The sequence below is a fragment of the Fusarium poae genome, chromosome 3 (genome assembly GCF_019609905.1).
Source record: "Fusarium poae strain DAOMC 252244 chromosome 3, whole genome shotgun sequence".
In the NCBI taxonomy this organism is placed as follows: Eukaryota; Fungi; Ascomycota; class Sordariomycetes; order Hypocreales; family Nectriaceae; genus Fusarium; species Fusarium poae.
In genome coordinates, this window is record NC_058401.1 from 4451523 (window position 1) to 4471438 (window position 19916).

The 19916-nt window shown below is 49.2% G+C and overlaps 5 protein-coding genes across 5 annotated transcripts; 1 reads left to right on the forward strand and 4 right to left on the reverse strand.

The window, feature by feature from the left end:
- Positions 1 to 512: 512 nt before the first annotated feature.
- FPOAC1_008895 (uncharacterized protein) lies at positions 513 to 5905 on the reverse strand (the record flags this gene model as incomplete). The annotated part of the gene is made up of 2 exons (XM_044853329.1): positions 513 to 5752; positions 5851 to 5905. The coding sequence occupies 2 exons, from the start codon at positions 5903 to 5905 to the stop codon at positions 513 to 515; spliced, it is 5295 nt and encodes a 1764-aa protein (XP_044705999.1).
- Positions 5906 to 9373: 3468 nt separating this feature from the next.
- Positions 9374 to 11212, reverse strand: FPOAC1_008896 (uncharacterized protein; the record flags this gene model as incomplete). The annotated part of the gene is made up of 1 exon (XM_044853330.1): positions 9374 to 11212. The coding sequence occupies one exon, from the start codon at positions 11210 to 11212 to the stop codon at positions 9374 to 9376; it is 1839 nt and encodes a 612-aa protein (XP_044706000.1).
- Positions 11213 to 13523: 2311 nt separating this feature from the next.
- FPOAC1_008897 (uncharacterized protein) lies at positions 13524 to 14357 on the forward strand (the record flags this gene model as incomplete). Its single annotated transcript, XM_044853331.1, has 1 exon — positions 13524 to 14357. One exon carries the CDS (start codon positions 13524 to 13526, stop codon positions 14355 to 14357), a length of 834 nt encoding a protein of 277 aa, XP_044706001.1.
- Positions 14358 to 14464: 107 nt separating this feature from the next.
- On the reverse strand, positions 14465 to 16656 carry FPOAC1_008898 (uncharacterized protein; the record flags this gene model as incomplete). The annotated part of the gene is made up of 4 exons (XM_044853332.1): positions 14465 to 15128; positions 15182 to 15520; positions 15724 to 16429; positions 16482 to 16656. The coding sequence occupies 4 exons, from the start codon at positions 16654 to 16656 to the stop codon at positions 14465 to 14467; spliced, it is 1884 nt and encodes a 627-aa protein (XP_044706002.1).
- A 1271-nt stretch (positions 16657 to 17927) lies between these two features.
- Positions 17928 to 19716, reverse strand: FPOAC1_008899 (uncharacterized protein; the record flags this gene model as incomplete). Its single annotated transcript, XM_044853333.1, has 2 exons — positions 17928 to 18917; positions 19660 to 19716. The coding sequence occupies 2 exons, from the start codon at positions 19714 to 19716 to the stop codon at positions 17928 to 17930; spliced, it is 1047 nt and encodes a 348-aa protein (XP_044706003.1).
- Between the last annotated feature and the right edge of the window lie 200 nt (positions 19717 to 19916).

Consider the following 19916-nt stretch of genomic DNA (forward strand, 5'->3'; position numbering starts at 1 on the left):
GAACCCACTATCTATCTATCTAAATTCTCCCGTAAAGTCAGGCCATCGCCCGGTTCTCGACATCATCTCATAGCACCATTCGTTCTATTACTGTTTCTGGAGTATGGAGTTCTATGTATACTTTCTTTGGAAATTCAATGAGCATACCAGGAAATGTAAACTCCAATACTAAATTGCCGAGAATTTACTCAAAGGACAAACAGCCAGAAGCGTAGTCAAGAGATCATGATGCATCATTATATACAATTACTGGCGCTTTCATAGGCCGTCATCAATGTATATACGAGTTCTCATATGGTATCAATCATACAAAACCCTATACATCCATCCAATGATACGTCGTTTCTCATAAACATCATCTACATCTCAAATCGTATCAAACATATCCTCAATTTCCTCTATGAAGCATCCAAAGAAATCTTATAGACGCCCAAGCGCCAAACAAAAAAACACGTGGGTATAATACTTTCAGCGAACCAGCAGCAACTCAACTCAACTCAACTTGACTCTCCTCAACGACCACCCATAAACTCATTCTGTCGCAGGAAGCTCGTCGCCAGCTCATCACCACCATGCTCAGCCGCTTCCATCCAGTGAACCGCGACACACATCAGCCCTGGGTCGCTTCTCACATCGCTCTCCTTGCCTTCACTTCCCCCACCCGAGAACCCTGTGCGTCCTCCACCATTGCCCAAGCGGCCATACTTGTCCATGACAGTTTGTTTAAACACTTCGCGTGGCTTGGAGAGAGGGAGCGTTGTCCGCTCAACGTATTCCGGGTTAGAAAGGTAGAACAGCGCAAGCTCGCGTTGCGCCGTTGGGAATCCTTCCTTAGCCGTGATTGTCCACATCTTACCCGCATCATCCAGTTTGTATGTTGTTGACGGCGGTGGTGGTGTGCCTGTTGTTGATTGTGGCACATCTGCTATCGTATTATCGTTAGGTTTTCGCACATGCGTATGTGCTGCGACCACTTCGTCTGCCATCTCCACCATGGTTCGGCAAACCTCTGCCTTGAGCTTGAGTGCCGCCAGAGCAGTGTTCCAGAAAGCTTTGCCGCGTTCCTGCTTGTCCAATACAGAAGGTGGAACAAATGATGCAATGAATTGCAAGTCGCGGAAGATAGTCTTTGGTCGAATCGATGCCTCTCTAAACAGTGCCTGCAGCTCCTTGGTGATGATGTCGGTATTGACGTTACCTCCCGACATGATTGACCTCGTCTCGGAATTGGTTTGGCGAGGGCCAAAGAACGGCGTTGCAAGTTGAGATTGAAGTGCCTGCGATCGGCGTTCTTTCACATTGTCAATCGTCCCTTCCAAAGGTGTAGGGCGAGCGTTGGTGTTGTGCTCTGTCACCACGCTTGATCCAGCATCGGACCGGTTCCATCGGGGTCTCTTCTGCCCGCTCGATTGAAGCGCAGCCACAATGAGATTCTCCAACTCATAAAGGGCATTCAGCTTTGCGTAAGGGTTGGGATGGACGCAAAACATGTTGAGAAGCCGCTTGTATGCCTTCTTGAAAGGGAACTCTGTTTTGTCCTTTTCCTCCTTGGCCGCAGAAAGACGTGGCGTCGAGTCGTTGGTGCTCGATCCTTCATTCGAATTCTGAGGAACGCCTTCCGAAGTCTCTGATGCACGCTCAGAGTTGTTATCACCAGCACCTCGCAGGTTACCAAAGCTCTTCTTCTTCTCAATGACTCTTGGCCGGCCTGAGCTTCGCTTCTCCTTGATCTCAGATCGACGCCGAGCTCGGCGGTCAAGGGCATCTTTACGATCGATGCACTGTTGCCCCAACGTATCAAACCAGCCATCTGTTTCAGAACCTCGGGAGAAAACTTGGTTACCGAGGTCTGAAAGCAAAAGACTGGTCAGGGACTGCCTCAGTTCGTTAAGGAAGCGCGTCTTCTCATCATCAACTCGCTGGTGCTGGAATACTGTCTCATTCGATGAGGCAGAAGTACCAGGACGTCCAGTCGAGAAAGTCGAGTTGGAGGGAGCGGTACCGTGTTGAGAATGAGAAAAGGTTGTGGAGAGGTTCGTCATGCTAGTTGTAGGCGAGTACCCCCGAGAAGCTCCAGAACTGGGAGAAGTGATTGGCTGAAATGGTGACCAGAAGGTGCTGGCCGAATCATTGGTGTGCGCAGGCGAAGCACGATCGAAGTACTCTTGTCCGTCAAGAATATCCGACAATGCTGAGCTGGCTCGAGGCATACTCTGTCGTACCGAGTCAAGAGACTGCTGGCTAGGGTTGTGCATTGATAGCGATCTCAGATCCCGAGCAAGTGAGTTTGGTCTGCTTGACGTTGGGCTGAACTTGCGATCTTGTTCGCTGATGATACTGCCAGAGTCGTCTCCAGTCCACGACATTTCCTTTTCTCTGGCTCTTGCACGGTCGTAGCCATGCTTGTCACGTTTGTAGAGCTCGCTCGACCACAAAACTGGTGCATCTCGAATGGTCTCACCGACCAATCTAGAGATACACTTGTCCACCTCGTAGCAAAATCTGTGAATTCTCTCTTCGCCCATGCAAAAGTTCTCGATGCCACGGTTTTGAAGCCATGCTGCGGTAGCCTCAGCAGGGTCATCGCTAAGCTTATTTGGCCCACCCTGCTCTTCGGAAGCCGCTAGAAGGTCCATGATCTGAGATTCGGTGCGATAGAGATAAGACGAGCTTGGTCCCCTAGCCATGTGCGCACGAGATCGTTGAAAAGAGTTCCAACGTCGAGGCATGCCCATGGTCTTGAGTGCCTGGCAGATATCGCGGCTGTGGGCATACTCTTTTGAGTTTCGCACATCAGTCACGTACCACATCTTGTCGCGTACAGCCCGTACACGTTTCATCATGCGGTCAATAATGCCCTCGTGGCGCTCTTGGCTCTGTTTAAGCCAGACAAGCCAAGCATCGTACTCTTCAATAGCAGAAGCAGAGCGGCGGATCGAATCTCTTGGTCCACGAGAGAAAATGTTGATTAGAACCGCAAACCCGTTTGCCCGTAGTGAAGGGGATGCAAGAGCATTGAGTTGGTTGAGGGTCTTCCAATATTGGTGAGATGAAACAAAGTCTGCCAGAGCTTTGGATTGTGCTGAGGCTGCCTTGAGCATAGTAATCAAAACAGCTTCCGACTTGTCATCCTTAGTTTCCGACTCGGGGATCGATGGCTGTCGCCTCTCGCTCGCATCTTTGTCCATGTGCTTTCTGTATGGATTGCGGCTGGCCATTGACATTGACCGCTCAGTGGTGATGATGCGTGTCTTGGACTTGTACCGCTTGAGACCAGAAGCACGATTGCTGAGCTGTGTCCGGCTGTTCTCTGGCTCAAGACTGCGAGGGATCTCGTAGTCTTCCACCAACTTGAGGATGGAATCTCTAAGTTGGTGGTAGTCCTTATCGAGCTCGGGTCCGTCGGAGGCATCCTCCTCATCAGTGTCAGTACTAGACGAGTTTTCTTCATCGTCTAGTTCGTCATCAGGATCGAATGTCATATTAGTAGACAAACTCTTTCCATCAGAGGAAATGAAAAGTACAACCCATCGCTCAGCACAAGGATGACATGAACCACGAGTGATATCAGAACCCAAGTTTTGAGTCATCTCATGGAGTGCCAGGCGAAGTCGATAGCCGTCATCTTCATATTTGTTCAAGCGCCTCTGAAGCTCCGAGTCCATTGCTGGAGGAGAGTAACGCTGAGGTGTAACCGAGGTCTGCTCATCTAGGTAGTCATCCCTTGTGGTCGAATCACTGAATACTGAAGAGACGCTGGTGCTGATGATAGATACAGTGTCGAAGTTGCTGTTCCTTGGGTTTGACATAGAAATAGGCTGGGAAATGGCAGACATGCCTGAAACGGAGGCTGGGCCTGATCTAAAGCTACCTGAAGCCGAGTGTGGTCTTCTTTCTGGGAAGATGGCATTAATCAAGGTTGCAAGATCAGCTGGGCTAATGACCAAGTAGGGATGAACCTCCTTGGTTTCTCTCAGAGATGTAACGGATCTCGCCGGAAGCAACTTGGCAGCCGGTGCCTTGGATCGTGATCCCTGGAAACGTGCGAGGATGCTTTCCACATGGCCTTTGATCTTTGGCGGTACATCCACGGGAACACAGGTGGCCGAGGGCTTACCACTCCACATGCTGGAGACATACTCATGAGCCTTCATGGCTACCTTTTTCAGAATCTTCTCGCGCGCATAAGGTGTGATGTGATACTCGGCCAGCATTCCATAGGACTCCGGATGGATAATGACGCCCAAAAGGAAGACGAAAAACAGGCACCTCCAGACCAACCAGCGAGAGGTGTTTTCGACATACTTGTGGTCGAGCTTCTTCAGAATGGCATTTCCCAGCTCCAAGAGTCCTTCAGGTATTCCGGTGGCATCCTCGTCGTCGACAAGCTCAAATAATTGGTTTACGGCCCGCTCGTAGAACTCCTTAGCTGCAACCTCGTCCGAATGGTTCCAGTCAGAGAGGTTGAATCGGGTACCATGTTGGTCCTCGGCCCGGTCCAGCAAAAAGGCTCCATCTTCAAGAATCTTCATTAGGTACCATTCCATATTGGACTTTCCGGACCAGTCACGCATCGCTGTCCAAATGTTGAGAACTGAAATCAAAAAGTGCTCTCCGGTGGATTTTGGTTCCGAAATCAGTCGCGCCAAAGCCGTAGCCCAGATATCGGTTCGTCGTTGATCCTCAGAACTATCAGGTCCAGCGGAATTGGCAAAGCAGGTATGAATAAGAATGGAGAGAGGATCGTGGCGTTGGAAAGACAACAGTCGCTCTATGTCCACAGCAGTGCTGTTCTTGGGCGCACTTGCGTGGACTCTTCCTCCAGAACGGCCATGGAAGGGCAGGACTGATTCCACAGGTTCCAAACCTTTATGATAAGTCAAGAATGAGTTCAACTCGGAGCTTGACAGAGAGCATATACGAGTAGCCAGATAATCAGGGTTTGTACGGAGTTGAGTGAGAAATTCCAAAAACGTATCCCGAGCAGAAGCAGAAATGTCGTGTAAAAACGGTGTTATTGATTTGAGAGGACCAAGAGCTGCCGAGTTAGTGGGGGTATCCAAACTTTCAGAAGATCCAAGACCACCGTTGGCAAGACCCTCCATCTCGGGGTCAAGAAGGGCATAACGACGGAGCTCGTCGCAGCTGTTGCGTACATCATGGATGGCGCTGTAAAGGGCAGAGAAGTTCTCCTTGTCGTCACGACGGAAACTGTCGACCAAATTACGATGAGCTATTTCCCCGCAGCGGGTCAGGCGGGCGCTGAGAGCAGTAGAGACCAAATTCCTTTGAAGACGTAGACGATTGTTGGCGCGCTTGCGCTCCTGGTACTTGGACAGCCGCACTAGATGAGCCAGCTCCTCGAGAGTTGTACTTTCGGATTCAGGCGACAGGTGTGGGTTTGTGTATTGCGAAACGTCTTGCAATAACGGCTTGAACTTGGAAGAAGATTCGTTGTCGTTTTCGTCTTTGCTAAGTTTCAGACATGAGACTCTTGGACTGTTTCTTGGTGATGGTTGGCCAGGCATATTTGGTTGTGCCACAATTGGCTTTCGGGAGGACATGACTGGTGACTGTTGGTGAGCATGACCTCGATGGTCTTTGCTGTCAGAGTTCCGCAAGTGCTTTTGCGTGTTGTCACGGGTTGGGCTAGGGCTCGGCGAGCGTCTTCTTCGTGATCGAGCGGGTTGCACATGGATATCGACAGACGGAGGGGGCGACCCCGAATCTTGTGCATCAGTAGAGGAACCAGCTATAAGCCAATCATATCAGCATAACTGCAAGGCATGCAGAGCCAGAATCGAGTTCAGGCTAGAGACGGGCTAGGGAGTAGCAACGTCGGAGACGTACTGGGAGCAGAATGAATGCGGACTGGTGAAGACAGAGATCTTTGCATAGAAACCATTTCGGGCTTTGGGGAGACTGCGTCGCAATCGCGCAGCTATGGCAGCTCTCTATGAGGCGCCGCCCACGGGCCTTTGAACAAAAGTATATGGCTCGAACAGATTTCGGCCGAAGCAAGTCGCAAGTAAGATGGTTGTACGAGGATTCGAGAGTGAGCGCTAGACCTGCCAGCGAAGATCGGACTGGATGGAGAGTAACAAGGCGCGGGAGGTTGGAAAGATGATGGCGCGATCGTTTCGAGGTGCTTTAGCGTATGAAGTATTGATCGTATCACGGGCTGAAGTTGCACGTTCCAAGAGAACACAAGACAAGACAAGACGAGACAACACAAAACACGGAGAATATGGGGAGGGAACAGGGCCTTGGTACGCGAAGAGAAGAGAGGAGAGAAGAGAGAAGATGTGGGAGGTCAGAAAAGAGTTGAAGTGGGAGGTGGGGGGAGAAGTATCGTGGGAAAGCACGGCAGTACTATACACTGGTATGGAGAGAAACAGACCGGTAATAACAAAAAAGGACCTCACAGTTGGCACTTGTCGGTTATGCCGACTGCGTGCGTAGTCGCTAGAAACAAGACGGACGTCTCGAGACCGATACAGGTACAGGCACAGACAGACACGAACACAAACTTGGCTTGGCTTTGGACAACGAGATCGGGCTGGCTGGGCTGGTAGGCTGGGCTCCATGGGATAAGGGTATGATGGAACATGATGCCCAGGGGTAGAGGTATCGCAAATGGACCCATCCGATTCCCTCTGCCACTAAAACTACTCGTTATAACGGACGGGAACAGGCGGTACGGGTACGGTAGTGGAGTGGATACAGCACCGCCTTTTACAGTGGTAAAGTTACAGCGTTGGCAGATGTGGGTTGATGTGCACTAAGCTTATTTCGGAGGGAGCGAAGGCGGTAATGCGGGTGAGATTGAAACACAATTGGATCAACGACTCCTTTATGGGGTCGGTACCTGAAGCCCTGTGCGATTCGCACGTGTCAGTCAGCGCCTGGCTTGGTTTTGTATTATCAGGGCAAGGCAAAAGGCAGAGGCAGGCAGGCAGGGCAGGGCAAGGCGAGGTCCATACCTAGGTCGGGCCGGGTCACAGGGGAGGGCAGAGGTGTGCGTTGGCAAGTCTCAGCGCTACGGATATGAGTTTGGGCATGGAGTTTATGTTATCTATAGGTAGTCTGTTTACTACCTACCAAGTTACTAAACCCTCAACCGATTGAAACTAGACTGCCTACCTTGGTAAGCAGAGACCCAAGGTTCTAGGTCTCTTGGGAACTATCATCGTCAACTGTGGACCTTGTAAAGAGCCTCCAACCTTGCCATGCACGCCTACACTCCCTGTCAAGAACACCTGTTTTCCATGTCCCGTCATGGCGGTAGAGTGGAACAATGCACCCACTCGAGTCAACAAGTCATGATGGGACAATAATGGTAGGACAATGACATGCAGGGCCTTAGTTTTGTTTATTCTGCGTGCCTACCTAGGTAGGTACTAGGCAGGTATTGAGGGAATGCAGTGTACCTACATATGTTCTCTGCTTGAAATCGAGATGATTTTGTAAATCTTGAATCCTAGACACAAATGACAATATGATTGTGCTGTATGTGTATGTAAGTATCATGGTTTTTTTTGGTGTAACTCTGAAGCTCTGTGTTGTCACTGCATATAACCAAACAAAGACCATTCGCCAAAAAAACTGGACCAAGAATTATGTCCACGAGGACAAGCGAGGGATTTCTATCAAGAACAAATTCCAAAAAAAAAAATGAGTGATATAACAAAGAAAGAGAAAACAAATACATACATGCGTGTCCTCCCGTGTTCGGATTAAGCGTTTCGTTTCTACAGTTAGTACTTGTGGAAACCAAGTTACCCGACAACATATACATTTGATAGGTACTAAGGTAACCTACCTACCCAGGTACCTACTAGGTTAGTACCTAGTGGACAGGGTATATTTACAGTGGTTGATAGAACCTCATGGTCCATTCAGATGCCTCACGATGCTCTTGTTTGAAACAAAACATGATCCTCTTAAACTTAACATGAGACAGAAACTTTTAACCTGTCACTCATCCAACTATACTTTCCTCTTAACAATTAACATCATGCTCCTAACTGAACTTGAGCATCACACAAGGTACCAAAAAGACCCTCCTTCCCCTCTCGCCCACATCAATCAACCAATCTAATCGCACCACGCCAGTTCTTTCTATGCAAAGCAAAGACAACAGTTGCTGTAGAGTTGCAGCAACTGGGCTGGGCTGTGTGCCAACTGCCAACGCATCCCTCCTTAGACGCCAATCATGCGCCGACCTCCACATGCAACCCTCTTCCAATCACTGACTGCCAGACCAATTCTTTGCGCTGAAAAAGACTCTTAGAAACCTTCACCGAAAAGGCCTTGACCCATTCATATCTGTTAGACAGACCGACATGCCGAGTTATGCAGCCGTATTCGGCCTGATGCCTATTACTCGCTAACAGAAACTAATTCTCAGCTGCTTCTAACCCCAACTCGCCACTCTAATGCAGCTGTTCTCATTTGTCTGTGATGATAAAGTAAACAACTCATTCGTACTACCGTACATTGCTTTCAATACTGTCCTATCCTGTCCTGTATAATGTATACCGGTGCGGTGCGGTGCGGTGCAGTGCAGTGCGGTGCAGTATGGTGCGTTGGCCATGCTGATCCACCATCAAAGCTCCACCGCAACTTTGTCAACATCTCACGACGACTTCATCCGACTACAGCCCCCAGCTTTTCCCCGGTATCCCGTCTTCTTTCAGCCGAGCATGATTCTATCTTCATGCACGTCAGCGCGTGGTCTATTCTCAGAGAGATTTACAGGTTCATTTGTGGCGTCTTGTGAACCAACTCATTGAAGCTAGTCATCCACGTCGTCAACCATGTAGTCATCGACCTACTTGTCAACTCGTTACTATCACCACCTCCTATCAAGCAGATACACCTCACAACGACATCCCCAGAGCCGCGGCTATCATTCTAGACACCGTTTCCTTTTGACTAGCTCGGTCGATAGCGGCTTTCCAGAAAAGCAGACACATTTGCCATCCATCCTTTACTGTCTTGTTTACCTCGCCTACGTCTCCGACTGGTCGATTCATCACCCTATCCCCATGATGCAATCCTTGCTTTTACAACGTACCAGACATCCGCTAATCCGGTATTGAATGCATCCGCCGGCATGTCTCATATCTCATCACACTAAAGCATTGCATTAGAAACTTGATAGACGCATAAATTTGTAGATGCATAACTAAGCAGTAAAGTGACTACATCTTCACCAAATAAGGGTATAATATCAACGCTCCAACCAAACCAAACCAAGTGCCGTATTAGGCATGCTGAAACTTTCGCGCGAGCATGTGCGCTCGCTAAACCACCATTTTGTTCATGTACTCAATATACTTTCCATCCTTTTTAACGGCTTGGGATCCCATTAAATTCCTCTCCCAAACCGAACATCAAAATCCTTCAGGACGCTCATTATACTTGCTGCTTCAACCTCAATGGGCATCATCGAGCCAGGAGGGGCTGGTCGGGTACCAGGTCGTGGAGTAGCCTTGAGCTTGGGCAACCAAGATCCGATATCGTCTGCCGCCTTGGAGAAGTTGCGATGACTAGATAGTGTTTGATACGCCTCGGCACAACTTAGGCCCAGACTCGGGAGACTTGGGAGGTTGATCTTTTCGGGTTGTTGAGGTTGTTTTTGGGGTTGTTTGGGCTGAGACTTGCAGCACCCACCGCCAGCACCTTTGCCACCACAGCAACCTCCAGAGGTACCGTCCTTACGGGTGAAGTTAGCGGCCATGAGACGACAGAAGAGTCCAGACTTGGGGTCAGCCTGACACTGAGCACATGAACCGGGTCCATTTGGACCGCAACCACTTGGGCGCTCATTTGGCTTGGGCTGCGTGCGGCGGGGAAGCTTGACAGCTCCGTCGGCGGTCATCTCCATCGCAAGCATAGGAAGATCAGTCTCTTCAGGAGGAGGGGTTTGAACCTGCTGAGAGATGGGAGGGAGGGTATCATTAGGAGTCATGGCGGGAGTTGCCAGTGCTGTATCGGCACAAACACAATACGTTCCATCTTTGCAAAAGCCGCAGCCATCTCTGAACGGCATAGGATCCATAGAAGGTAGTTGAGAGGGGGCTGAGAAGGTCTCTTGAGCAGGCTTGCGGGAGAACATGGCTGTATAATCAGTCTCTACTGTATCATGTGGACTGGATCGGTGTCTTTTCTCATGCGATACATCTGCAGACGGTGAGACGGGACGCTTGAGTTCCTGAGATCGATCAAGGGCTTCAGCTGCTTCGTCGAGGCACTGGCAAGTGGACGAGAGACTGCATTTGCCGCAACCGCTTTCGGCTGTCCTCATCACCTCTTCTGCGCACGCACAATGTCCGTTTGGGGAACAATTGCCGCAGGTCAGGGTAGTTTCGGGATCATGGGATGAGTTCATGTCAAGAGTTTCTGGGGGGGAAATGATTTGTGATATGGAAAAGGAGTGACCTGGTTGGCGGTCAGGTCGTCCATCGGGCAAACTGTGTCTTGGTCCTTGACTTGTAGGACTGTGCATTCCATCAAAAGAGTGCTGAGCGCTCATAGTTCTTGACTGAAAATTTGAGTTGAAGATGCCATCATCCAGACGACGCTTGAGAGTTTCAGCTTCTGTCTCAACCCTGATACGATCTTGTCTTTCCCGTTCAAGCATATTTTCAAGCAACATGCATCGGGACCGGTATGACTGAACATCAAGCTCAAGTTCGTGAATTTTATCCTTGAGGTCCGCCTCATGCTTTTCCTGAACCTCACGCTGCTGATCAAGTTGTTCCTCAAGTTCACCAACACGGGCAGCCCTCCGCTCTCGGAAAGCCCTTTGAGCTGCGCGGTTTTGAGCCTTGCGCTTGGTTGGCGGCGTATCGGTAGCGGGCTTCCTGCCAGGCTTGGGTCTAGGAGGGATCACCCATTCTTTGGAAGTCATAGACACCTTTGGGGGCTCTGGTGGAGCCGGACTGGGGCTGATTACGGACGACATGGCCATCTTGTTGATGGATGGAAGAGCAGTGCGCTGATGAGGTTGTGTGGGTGGAGGTGGTTTCGAGCTCGGCTTAATGGAGAGTGGCGTTCTGTGGCTGTGGGGACCTGCTGTGGCTGGTGACGCAGGTCCAGGTGCAGCTGAGATAGCACGACTTCTTGTTCCAGCTGGTGAAGGAGCGATGGTTGGAGTTCTTGCCCCTGGAGACTCAATTGACTGTTGAGGAGATGATGCCGACATGATGGAGACGTGAACGAGTAATGGATATTGTGGTCGCTGCGGAATCGGATCTCGGTCGGCCGGTTATTCCAACTCGGGTTGAAGAGCCGAGAGGATGAATTCGTGATATAAAACTCGAAGGAAGCGTCCGGAAATTGCTTGGGAGTATTTTGCTTTGGGTTGACCAAAACAAGTCATCAATGGTGGTGATGATGAAAGATGGGTGGGAGATTGATAAACAGATTGATAAGATTGTCTGACGCAAGCTACAATATGACAGCTCGGTGCGACCTCGGTTTTAGTCTCGGCTGAGGAGAGCCTGGGAATCTGATTAACAATGTTTTGAAGGACCCATGTGCGTATGTACAAGCAGAAATCTCAATCAAGATCAAGCAAGCAACAGGGTCAAGTATGAAGGCAGAAGAGTAGCAAAGAAAGGAAATTAATCGCGGGGTGCGTCGTTGCTTTTGTGCCCCGACCACAACCGACAGTTAGGAAACCAATGGTCCGATTCCAGGAGACGATAGTGGATCTGATCAGATTGATAAGATTTGATTGATAAAAACTTTGCAGACGATACGACGCCAGGCCACAATCCCCGTACGCCAGGCACACATCACGGCATGAAGACAGCGCGGCCATCCATTTAGAGGATGGTTAACCAGATTACAACCGAGTTGACGAGCCAGTTTTCTCGTAATCTCATTGCTGGCCATCAAATTATTGAGGCATCAAGTTTCACAGAAAATATTTCAATCAGTCATAGGTAACTTTGATGGCTCCGCAGCGCCTTGACCTCTTTCAGTCTCTCCCCACCCTAGCATCCAGGTATGAACCGGGACCTGGCCCCAACGACGTCGACCACGCTCCCCAAACAAATAACTAGAATAACAGGCAAACTTCGGGACTTTAATAAGTAGCTAGGTAGAGGAGAGATTGATAAAGTGATGGGTATAACGGTAGTTGACGTGACGTCGCAGCGGACAAACATTCTCGTCATAATGCAACAGTAAGGGGGATTATCACTGGTGATCTCCAATAGCTGTCCTTTATTAAATGGACTGCCTCCACTAAAGACCCCTCAAAACATGGACCTTTAACTTGTTGAACTAACCCGAAGCTCGGGGTTCACCTGGAACAAGCCGGCGTAAGTCGGAATTGCACGAGGTGATTTTGCAACCATCAGATAAGATCCAGTCAAGACGTCTTACTGCAGTTAGTGCCGATCATAAGGTATTTATCCTCCGACTTCGCTTGAATTCATGCCAGACCACTGAGGTTTTTCTGGTCGCATTACAACCGTTATGATACCGGCCCGCTCACGTGTGATGCGCTATGCTGGAATTCGAAGGCCAATCATATGTCTACCTCGATGGATTTCGATATCCTTTTCTGTAATGAGCATTTCAATATATCTTATAGGCCCTGAGAAGGTAATATGATACCGAAGCGATCGTCGAGTCTTAATTTTTACCTGTCCCTGAGAATGGAAACCTAATGAGTGGCAAGAGAAACTGCAAGACTCTCATTCCTTTGAATGTGTCTTCCTTGCTGATTGGCGTTTAATGGTCACTCAGATCTTCAGCCACGAGGTAACCTTCGGTAACGTAGGCTTGAACTCGGCTCTTTTAACGTAATACGAATCCGCTCTTTGAGCATTCTGTTGTCCTGTCCACTACGACTGTGTTCGTAATGATTTGGTCCCGGGTATTGAGCACATTATCCACCAAGCTAAACCGCTTGTCTGTTGCACGGAGCAGGTCTGGATCGCCAACAGCCGAGAGGCAACCAATAAAAGAAGCTTCAGTTCACGGAACTGAGGGGTTCCATATAAGGTGATTCTGACGACCGGAAAATTCAAAAAAGGCTCACACCACCGACGTGGGCAACTCAGGGGTCCAATACTTGAGAAAGATCTGTGTCAAGGGTACTGTTTCTTCTAATTATTCGTGTTCGTGTCCTAACATGCACTTACACCTTCGACTTAAGAATGCAAAGAGCTTTTCAAAAGCCAGGCTTAGTTGTAGAATGAGTAGCAGAGGATATGACGATGAACGGAAAGCGAAATAGATTATGTATAAATATTGTAATTGTTCGCCTTGTAGGAAATATATCTCCGAGTCTCTAAGTACCTACATACATACATGATCTGGGGTTTATCGATAAGATCAAAAACTCCCTATCAGACTTAGCGCCGACAACCGCTCGAAGCTCCTCCACCAAACCATGCCACCTCACCTTTAGTGCTTCATCTAGACACTTAGAGACGACAAAGACGATACCAGTACCGCAATTCACAACGGCTGCCGCGCCGGATCCTCTCGTGTCATCAATGGCGGGCCTTACCGTATCTAATCAATTCACACTCTCCAGTTCCGACTCTTCATCTGTTGACGACGATGCTCCACTCCCATTCCCTGAAGCTCTACCTCGCGCCGACTTTCTCGCTGAAGACTTTCAACCTGCTGCTTACCTATCCGCTTTACCGAATCGTCACCAAACACTTGAGGATCTAAGGTCGGACTTGCGCGACCGAAGTGCTGCTATTAGCTCTGAGCTGCTCGAACTCGTCAATTCAAATTACACAGCGTTTCTCTCCCTAGGTAGCGAGCTACGTGGCGGCGACGACAAGGTCGAAAATGCCAAAGTTGCCCTGCTAGGCTTCCGCAGAGCTGTTGAAGAAGTCAAAGCAAAAGTGACGGAGCGAAGGGAAGAGACTAATACTCTCAATGGGGAGCTACATGGTGTACGATCTGCTGTCGAAAAGGGTCGAAAGATGATGGAGGTATCTGAGCGGCTTACATCCTTAGAAGAACGACTCTCCTTGGACAGTCTGCCAGCCGATGAAGATTTGGATGAAGATAGTGAGGATGAAGATGAGGACGACAATTACGGAAGCTCGACTGCGAAATTACTCACTTCGGCTCAAGAATGTAGCCGGGTTACAAAGCTTCTTGGGTCCATGGACCCCGACACACCATACGTGATCAAGATGGAGGAACGCTTGACACGCTGCAGAAACACATTGCTGATAGACTTGGGCAATGCGCTGAAAGAAGCCAAAAAGGCCGGCGTTAAAGGTCAGGACCGAGTCCTCAAGTGCCTGGCGATATATAGAGTGCTAGATGCACAATCAGAGGCCGTCAAGGCTCTCCGAGGTGGTTGAGAAAAAATATCACTGCAAATAAAATACAAATGATACCCACGACCACCCACAAGCTCTATTCGTTAATATGATATATGATACAATTATACAAGCCCGCAAGCTACTTTTTACATGATGCTCGTCAAAGCCTCGGGGGTAATCTTCTCATCGGCATCCTTCAGGTTTCCGTTCAAGCTGATACCTGGTCCATGAGTCGTGCTTAGAATAACCTCATGGACTTCCTTGTGCACCTCCTCTGAAATCTCGGTACACTCTGCCTTGATCTTGGCCAGTAACACCTTGATGTTGTTCTTGAGCTGGTCGGGCGAGTATCCCAATTGTCCAATAGCCAGACGAATAACACCCTGTCTCTCACGATAATCGGCAGCACCGGCAGAATCTCGCATAGACTTGACGACATCAGGAACAATGGTTCGCATACGCTTGCTGGGCATGAGACCCTTGGGACCGAGGATCTTTCCCAGACCAGCCTTGTTGAGGGCAGCCTCGCTGGCTTCATGACAGATGAGTCGGTCAAAGTTGATCTTTTCTTGTCGAATGGCTTCGAAGAGGGTCTCTTGACCAACGGCCACAGCACCGGCGGCGGTGGCTTCACGAGCGATCTCGCTGCCTTCGGGGCACACAACGGCGATTTGCCAATCACTTTGGACGGGGTGAGGGAGACGGACGCTGTTCTTGATGACAGGGCCGTTACGGGCAGTTTTCAGATTGATGTGTAGCTCGTACTTGATCGAAGCGGGGGGTTTGCCGACCTCAACGGCGCGGAGGATTCTACGATATGTTAGTCTCTGCTCTCAGACCCAAGTCCGTAGATCCCCACTGACCTCATAGCTTCGCATAACGAATACTGAGGGAATTCCCTCTTGTTCAAGTTATGTCTCTTGAAGTCCTTAGGGAGTGGCTTCTTCTTCTTCGCCGTCTTCCTGATTCGGACCACTGAAGCCTGTCGAACTTGTTGGGCTGCCGCTGGGGCGAGGAACTTGGGTATCGATGGGATTGCCGGCCGAGGAGTCTGGAGGAGGGATAGCCTGGCCATTGAGGCCAAGCAACGGTCGATTGGTGCCATTATACGTCGGAATTGAGAGCTCTGGCGGACCGGCCCTTGATCGTGATATGGAGGCGGCGCAAAAAGTCGAGGTTGCTCCAAAGGTTCCCAAGTGGGCCTGGGAATTCAGGCGCCTATATTTATCGATAAGCTTAGGTCTCTTCAACAGCCCGAACTCCAACATTCATTTTATCAACGGCATTCCCTCTTTTACTAATTTTGAGTGATGAAAAAATGTTCGAGAAGTCAATTGATTTAAATACAACAATTAGGTTTAAAAGCTATATCTATAAAACTCATACACTCGCTCAGTCAACGCACACAAGCATGTCCTTGATCTTCTCCAAGACGATCTTCTGTCTCGCAGCATCAGCTGTGGTCTTATCGGCAGCATCTCCAACACTAATAGAAGCATAACAGCCACTCTTAAGAGCAATCTCAGTCTCAGTAGGAAGACGATTCTCGCCACACCACTCAGTGTCACGTTCGGACAGCAAACCACTGTTGATGCGGGTCAGCACCCACTGGAACTTGGACGCATCAGTGCATTTGCCCTCAGCCTTGGGGAAGTTGACGTTAAGGTAGACGTCTTTGGGCAAATAAGGCTTTCCAGAGTCGACAATCTTCTTGACGAACGTGGTAGCAAGCTCAGCATAGACGAGACTGCGCTCGGGAATGGGGTTGGTGTTGAAGGCAGTATTGCCGCCGGAAGCTCCAGAGAAGGCAATGGCGGGAATGCCGACTTCATGGGCGGCATAGCAAGCAGCGCCAACAGTGCCAGAAAAGGGAACCTGGAGCCAAATGTTGCTGCCGACATTGGGTCCGGCAACGGCAAGCTCAGGGGCAGCCCCATCCCACAGGCTAGGACCAAAGGTGTCTATACCGTACTTCATGGCAGTGACGGGGAAAGAGTTGACCCAGTTAAGATCAGGTCGCTTGGGGTCGGAACCAGCAGGACCGCTGTTAGCGGGACAACTATCGTACTGGCAAGGCGTCTTGCGATCCTTGGGATTCTCATCTCGAGAGCCTGGGTAGTGTCAGATGTGATTGAGATGTGCGATTACGCGCGGCCGACTTACTGCTGCCTGACTTGTTCTCAGCAGGGGCTGAAAGAACAACATCGTAGCCTGCGTTGTTCAAGGCGTCATTGAAGGAGCGGATATACGACTCAGCCCAGCCATCATCATTGGATTGGACGATTCTTACGGCTTGAACCGCAAGAGGCAAAAGGGCGACAGAAACGAAAGACTTCATGGTGAGATGCTGAGCGAGTGAGGATAACAAACCAAGATTCGGTGCAAAGGCGTCCTGAAACTATTTATGCCTCTCGCATTAACTTACCCATCCCAATATCTGATCCATCTAATCATACCGCGGTCCAATACAACCTCGTGAGCTTATAGTTACCCCTAGGCCCAAGCGACCAATCAGCGTCTGTATGTCTGTCCTCAGCAGGCTTGCATCAAAGTTTGAAACCACCAGGTCACCAGGAACCAACCACCCACGTGCCAGATTAACAAGGCTCATTAGCAATAAACAGCACAAGACACCTTTCATCTCCACGTTCATGGCTCAATGGTAAATGACCCTTGAGAATGATGTGAGGCAGGCATGTACAAACATCGCGTTTGTGCAATTCAGGCCAGCGGCCCGAGCCGAAGACTTGATCAAAGTTATTGTTAAGAGACTCGGTGACCGTTTTCAGAAATATTGAATTGCGAGCTTCCGTAACCGGGTCAATGGCCGGCGCCGTGTCGGACGGAAGTGGAGAAGGTTCCGGGTTTGCGTCCGGTGAGTATCATTGACCAAACAAGACACCTGTATTCTAATTTTGATTGCATGTGATCTTAAACTCACTTGTTGCAAGTCATAGTGTTTTCCAGCGTTATTGAGCCTGCCGAATGAATACTTGTACTATCACATTCCGTTTGGAAGTCTGTGACAGCAAAAATGAACCAAGAAAAACGTCGCAACCCTACCAGGATGGTCAACAATCCCAAATCACCAGATCAACGTATGGGACATGTCCAATCGACTGTTCAATCGGTTCATGGGCCTTTGCCATTCGAGTGATCCTGGTTCTTATGCACTTGCCCGAGGCCAAAGAATGACGGATTGATATTAGGTGGGGGCCTCATAACCCATGGAAATGTTGAGCAACATTCACAGTCACAGTCTATATAGGGAAGAGGTTCATGCTTGAGCGAGGTTTACAAATGATAGAGCAAATGTGTTTCTCAACTCATCCAAACGATCCGGATAATTTTCCTCGTCCCAATCCTCATAAGATTCCCAATAGCCATGCCCCGAAATATTGAATAGCCAGCTGATATCGTGACCTATGATTCATCCCTCATCGAATAAAGTATAGGTGTGTGCTAGTATCTCAAATGTTTTGATAGAATTGTCGGCTACAATGCTTGTCAGCGATGCCATACGCCGATTCTCTATAATGGAAGAAACTTACAGATCTAGTTGGAGTGCCCATTCATGTCAAGTAGCAGACAAAAGACCAACGGTTGATGTCACAGCAGTCCGGCATCGCCCCAGTCGAAGGACTCGCCCAGCCAATGTTCGGGCGCCCCGATGTCAGAATTTACTCTCTTTCCATTTCGGAGTCGTCGTCGTCGTCGTCGTCGTCCTGATGCCATGTTGTCGTTGCCGGAGTTGTCCATACGCGACCCAGACTTGATAGGGTCGATTTGGGCCTCAGATCCAGTGGTGCGACGAGAAGTCCTTCGGGTGGTGTTCGACTTGATTGAGAGTAAATCGTTTCTGTCCGCACGATCAGACGCAAGACTGATTGCATCGTAAGCTCTTTGGAAGGGATCCGATTTGATGGAGGACGATGTTTTGGCCCCATCCCAAAAACTGTCGGCAGTAGTCCCATATCCTTGGCTCCAAAGATCATCGGTCTTATAGCCACCATTGCTTACTTTCGGCGTGGCCCGGCCTAAGTCTTGAGGTGAGCGCATAGCGGTAGATTCGACGCAAAATTGCAAGTTACTGCCGATTTCCTGACAATCCTCAGAGAATCCATCAGAATCGCCCCTCCTCGACTTGAGTTCTTGCTCGAGTGCGTTGATATCTTCTCTTAGAAGATCTATTTCTAGATCTTTTCCTTCCGAAATAAGTCTCTCTTTAGATAACTTCTTTTGCTTTTTCTCAATCTTTCGGCGTAGCCTGCTGACGACATACTGAGCATCGTGCTTCTCTTTTTCAAGCTTCCGCCTAGCTTTCTGTAGGGCTTCACATTTTTTCCTGAGTTGCAGAACCAAAGTGTCGTCCTTGGAATCCCACTTCCTTGGAAATAGATACTTGGCGCTTTTCGGGACTTTTGACTTGGATTTGTGCTGGCTCGATGAGGAGCGATGATTCTTGACCTGTTCGTGGAACGCGCGTTTCTGGAGGCTCTCGATTTGGGATCCGTTGCTTTCTGTGCTCTTTTCAATCGCATTCGTTCTCTTTGATGATCCATCGAATCGTACATCAACCTTCAGGTCGCGAACTTTCTCCTAAAAAGCCATTCTTGGCTGGAGGATTGATTCGAAGACGCCGCCTCTGGCTGCAACACGTTCGAGCGCATTGAAAAAGGTTTGAAGAGCATTGCAAACGCGAATATCGCAGAGCCCGTCTCTCTCAAGTCGACAGATCCTTTCATCCATCGTAAGCGAGTGTTATTGGTTGTGCAGGCGACGTGAGGCTGCTCATGTTTTATTTGGTTATTTGCTGGGGTTGAGGAGCGCAGGCAGCGATATTAAACAACGGTGTCACGTGGTTGAGGCATGCTTATTTTAAGTGAATTATATCATATGCGCATGTGTAATTTGCCGTTTTTCTCCATATGTTTTTCGGTTTTATGCTTTAATCGTTTGCGATCTTTCACGACCTGGTATATTTTCTAAAGTCTAGGGTAGCCAAAATTTATCGGGATTATAGTCCCTTCTGCAACGTCTGAGTGTCCCAAGCCACAATAAGTGAAATATTGTTGAATAAGGACACTCCCATCATGTCCTTTCCAATCATCCGTTAATAATAGACACTTCGGCTTTGACTTACAAGCCCAGCTGGTGGGTCCAGCAGATGTGCGCCCCATATCAGACGTCAAAGCTAAGATTCTGGCCTAAACTACTTCAGGCCTCATGTTGCGCTACCCTTGCATTGCCAATACTATCTAGGATATTTAAACTCAACCAATAAGCATAGTCGCAAAATAGAACCTGATGGAGTAAGGTCAATATCGCCTCGACGGTTTACTTGGATCTTGAGTATGAGCTTCAACTCGTCATTGGCTACTTGATAGACCTTGAACATCGCAGTTCGTGATGTCAGGCTCTACGACACAGCCTTGCTTCTCCACTGGAGACGCCAAGCCAGGGCATGATGCTGGCTTATACCCACTGCGGAATGAGTCCAAGGTAAGCTGTCAGGCTGTCGACGACGGGGTCGAGGTTGAGGAAACTTTATAAAAGAGCCTCATGTCCTGTTTTTTCCCCCAATCTTGTTTCGATATC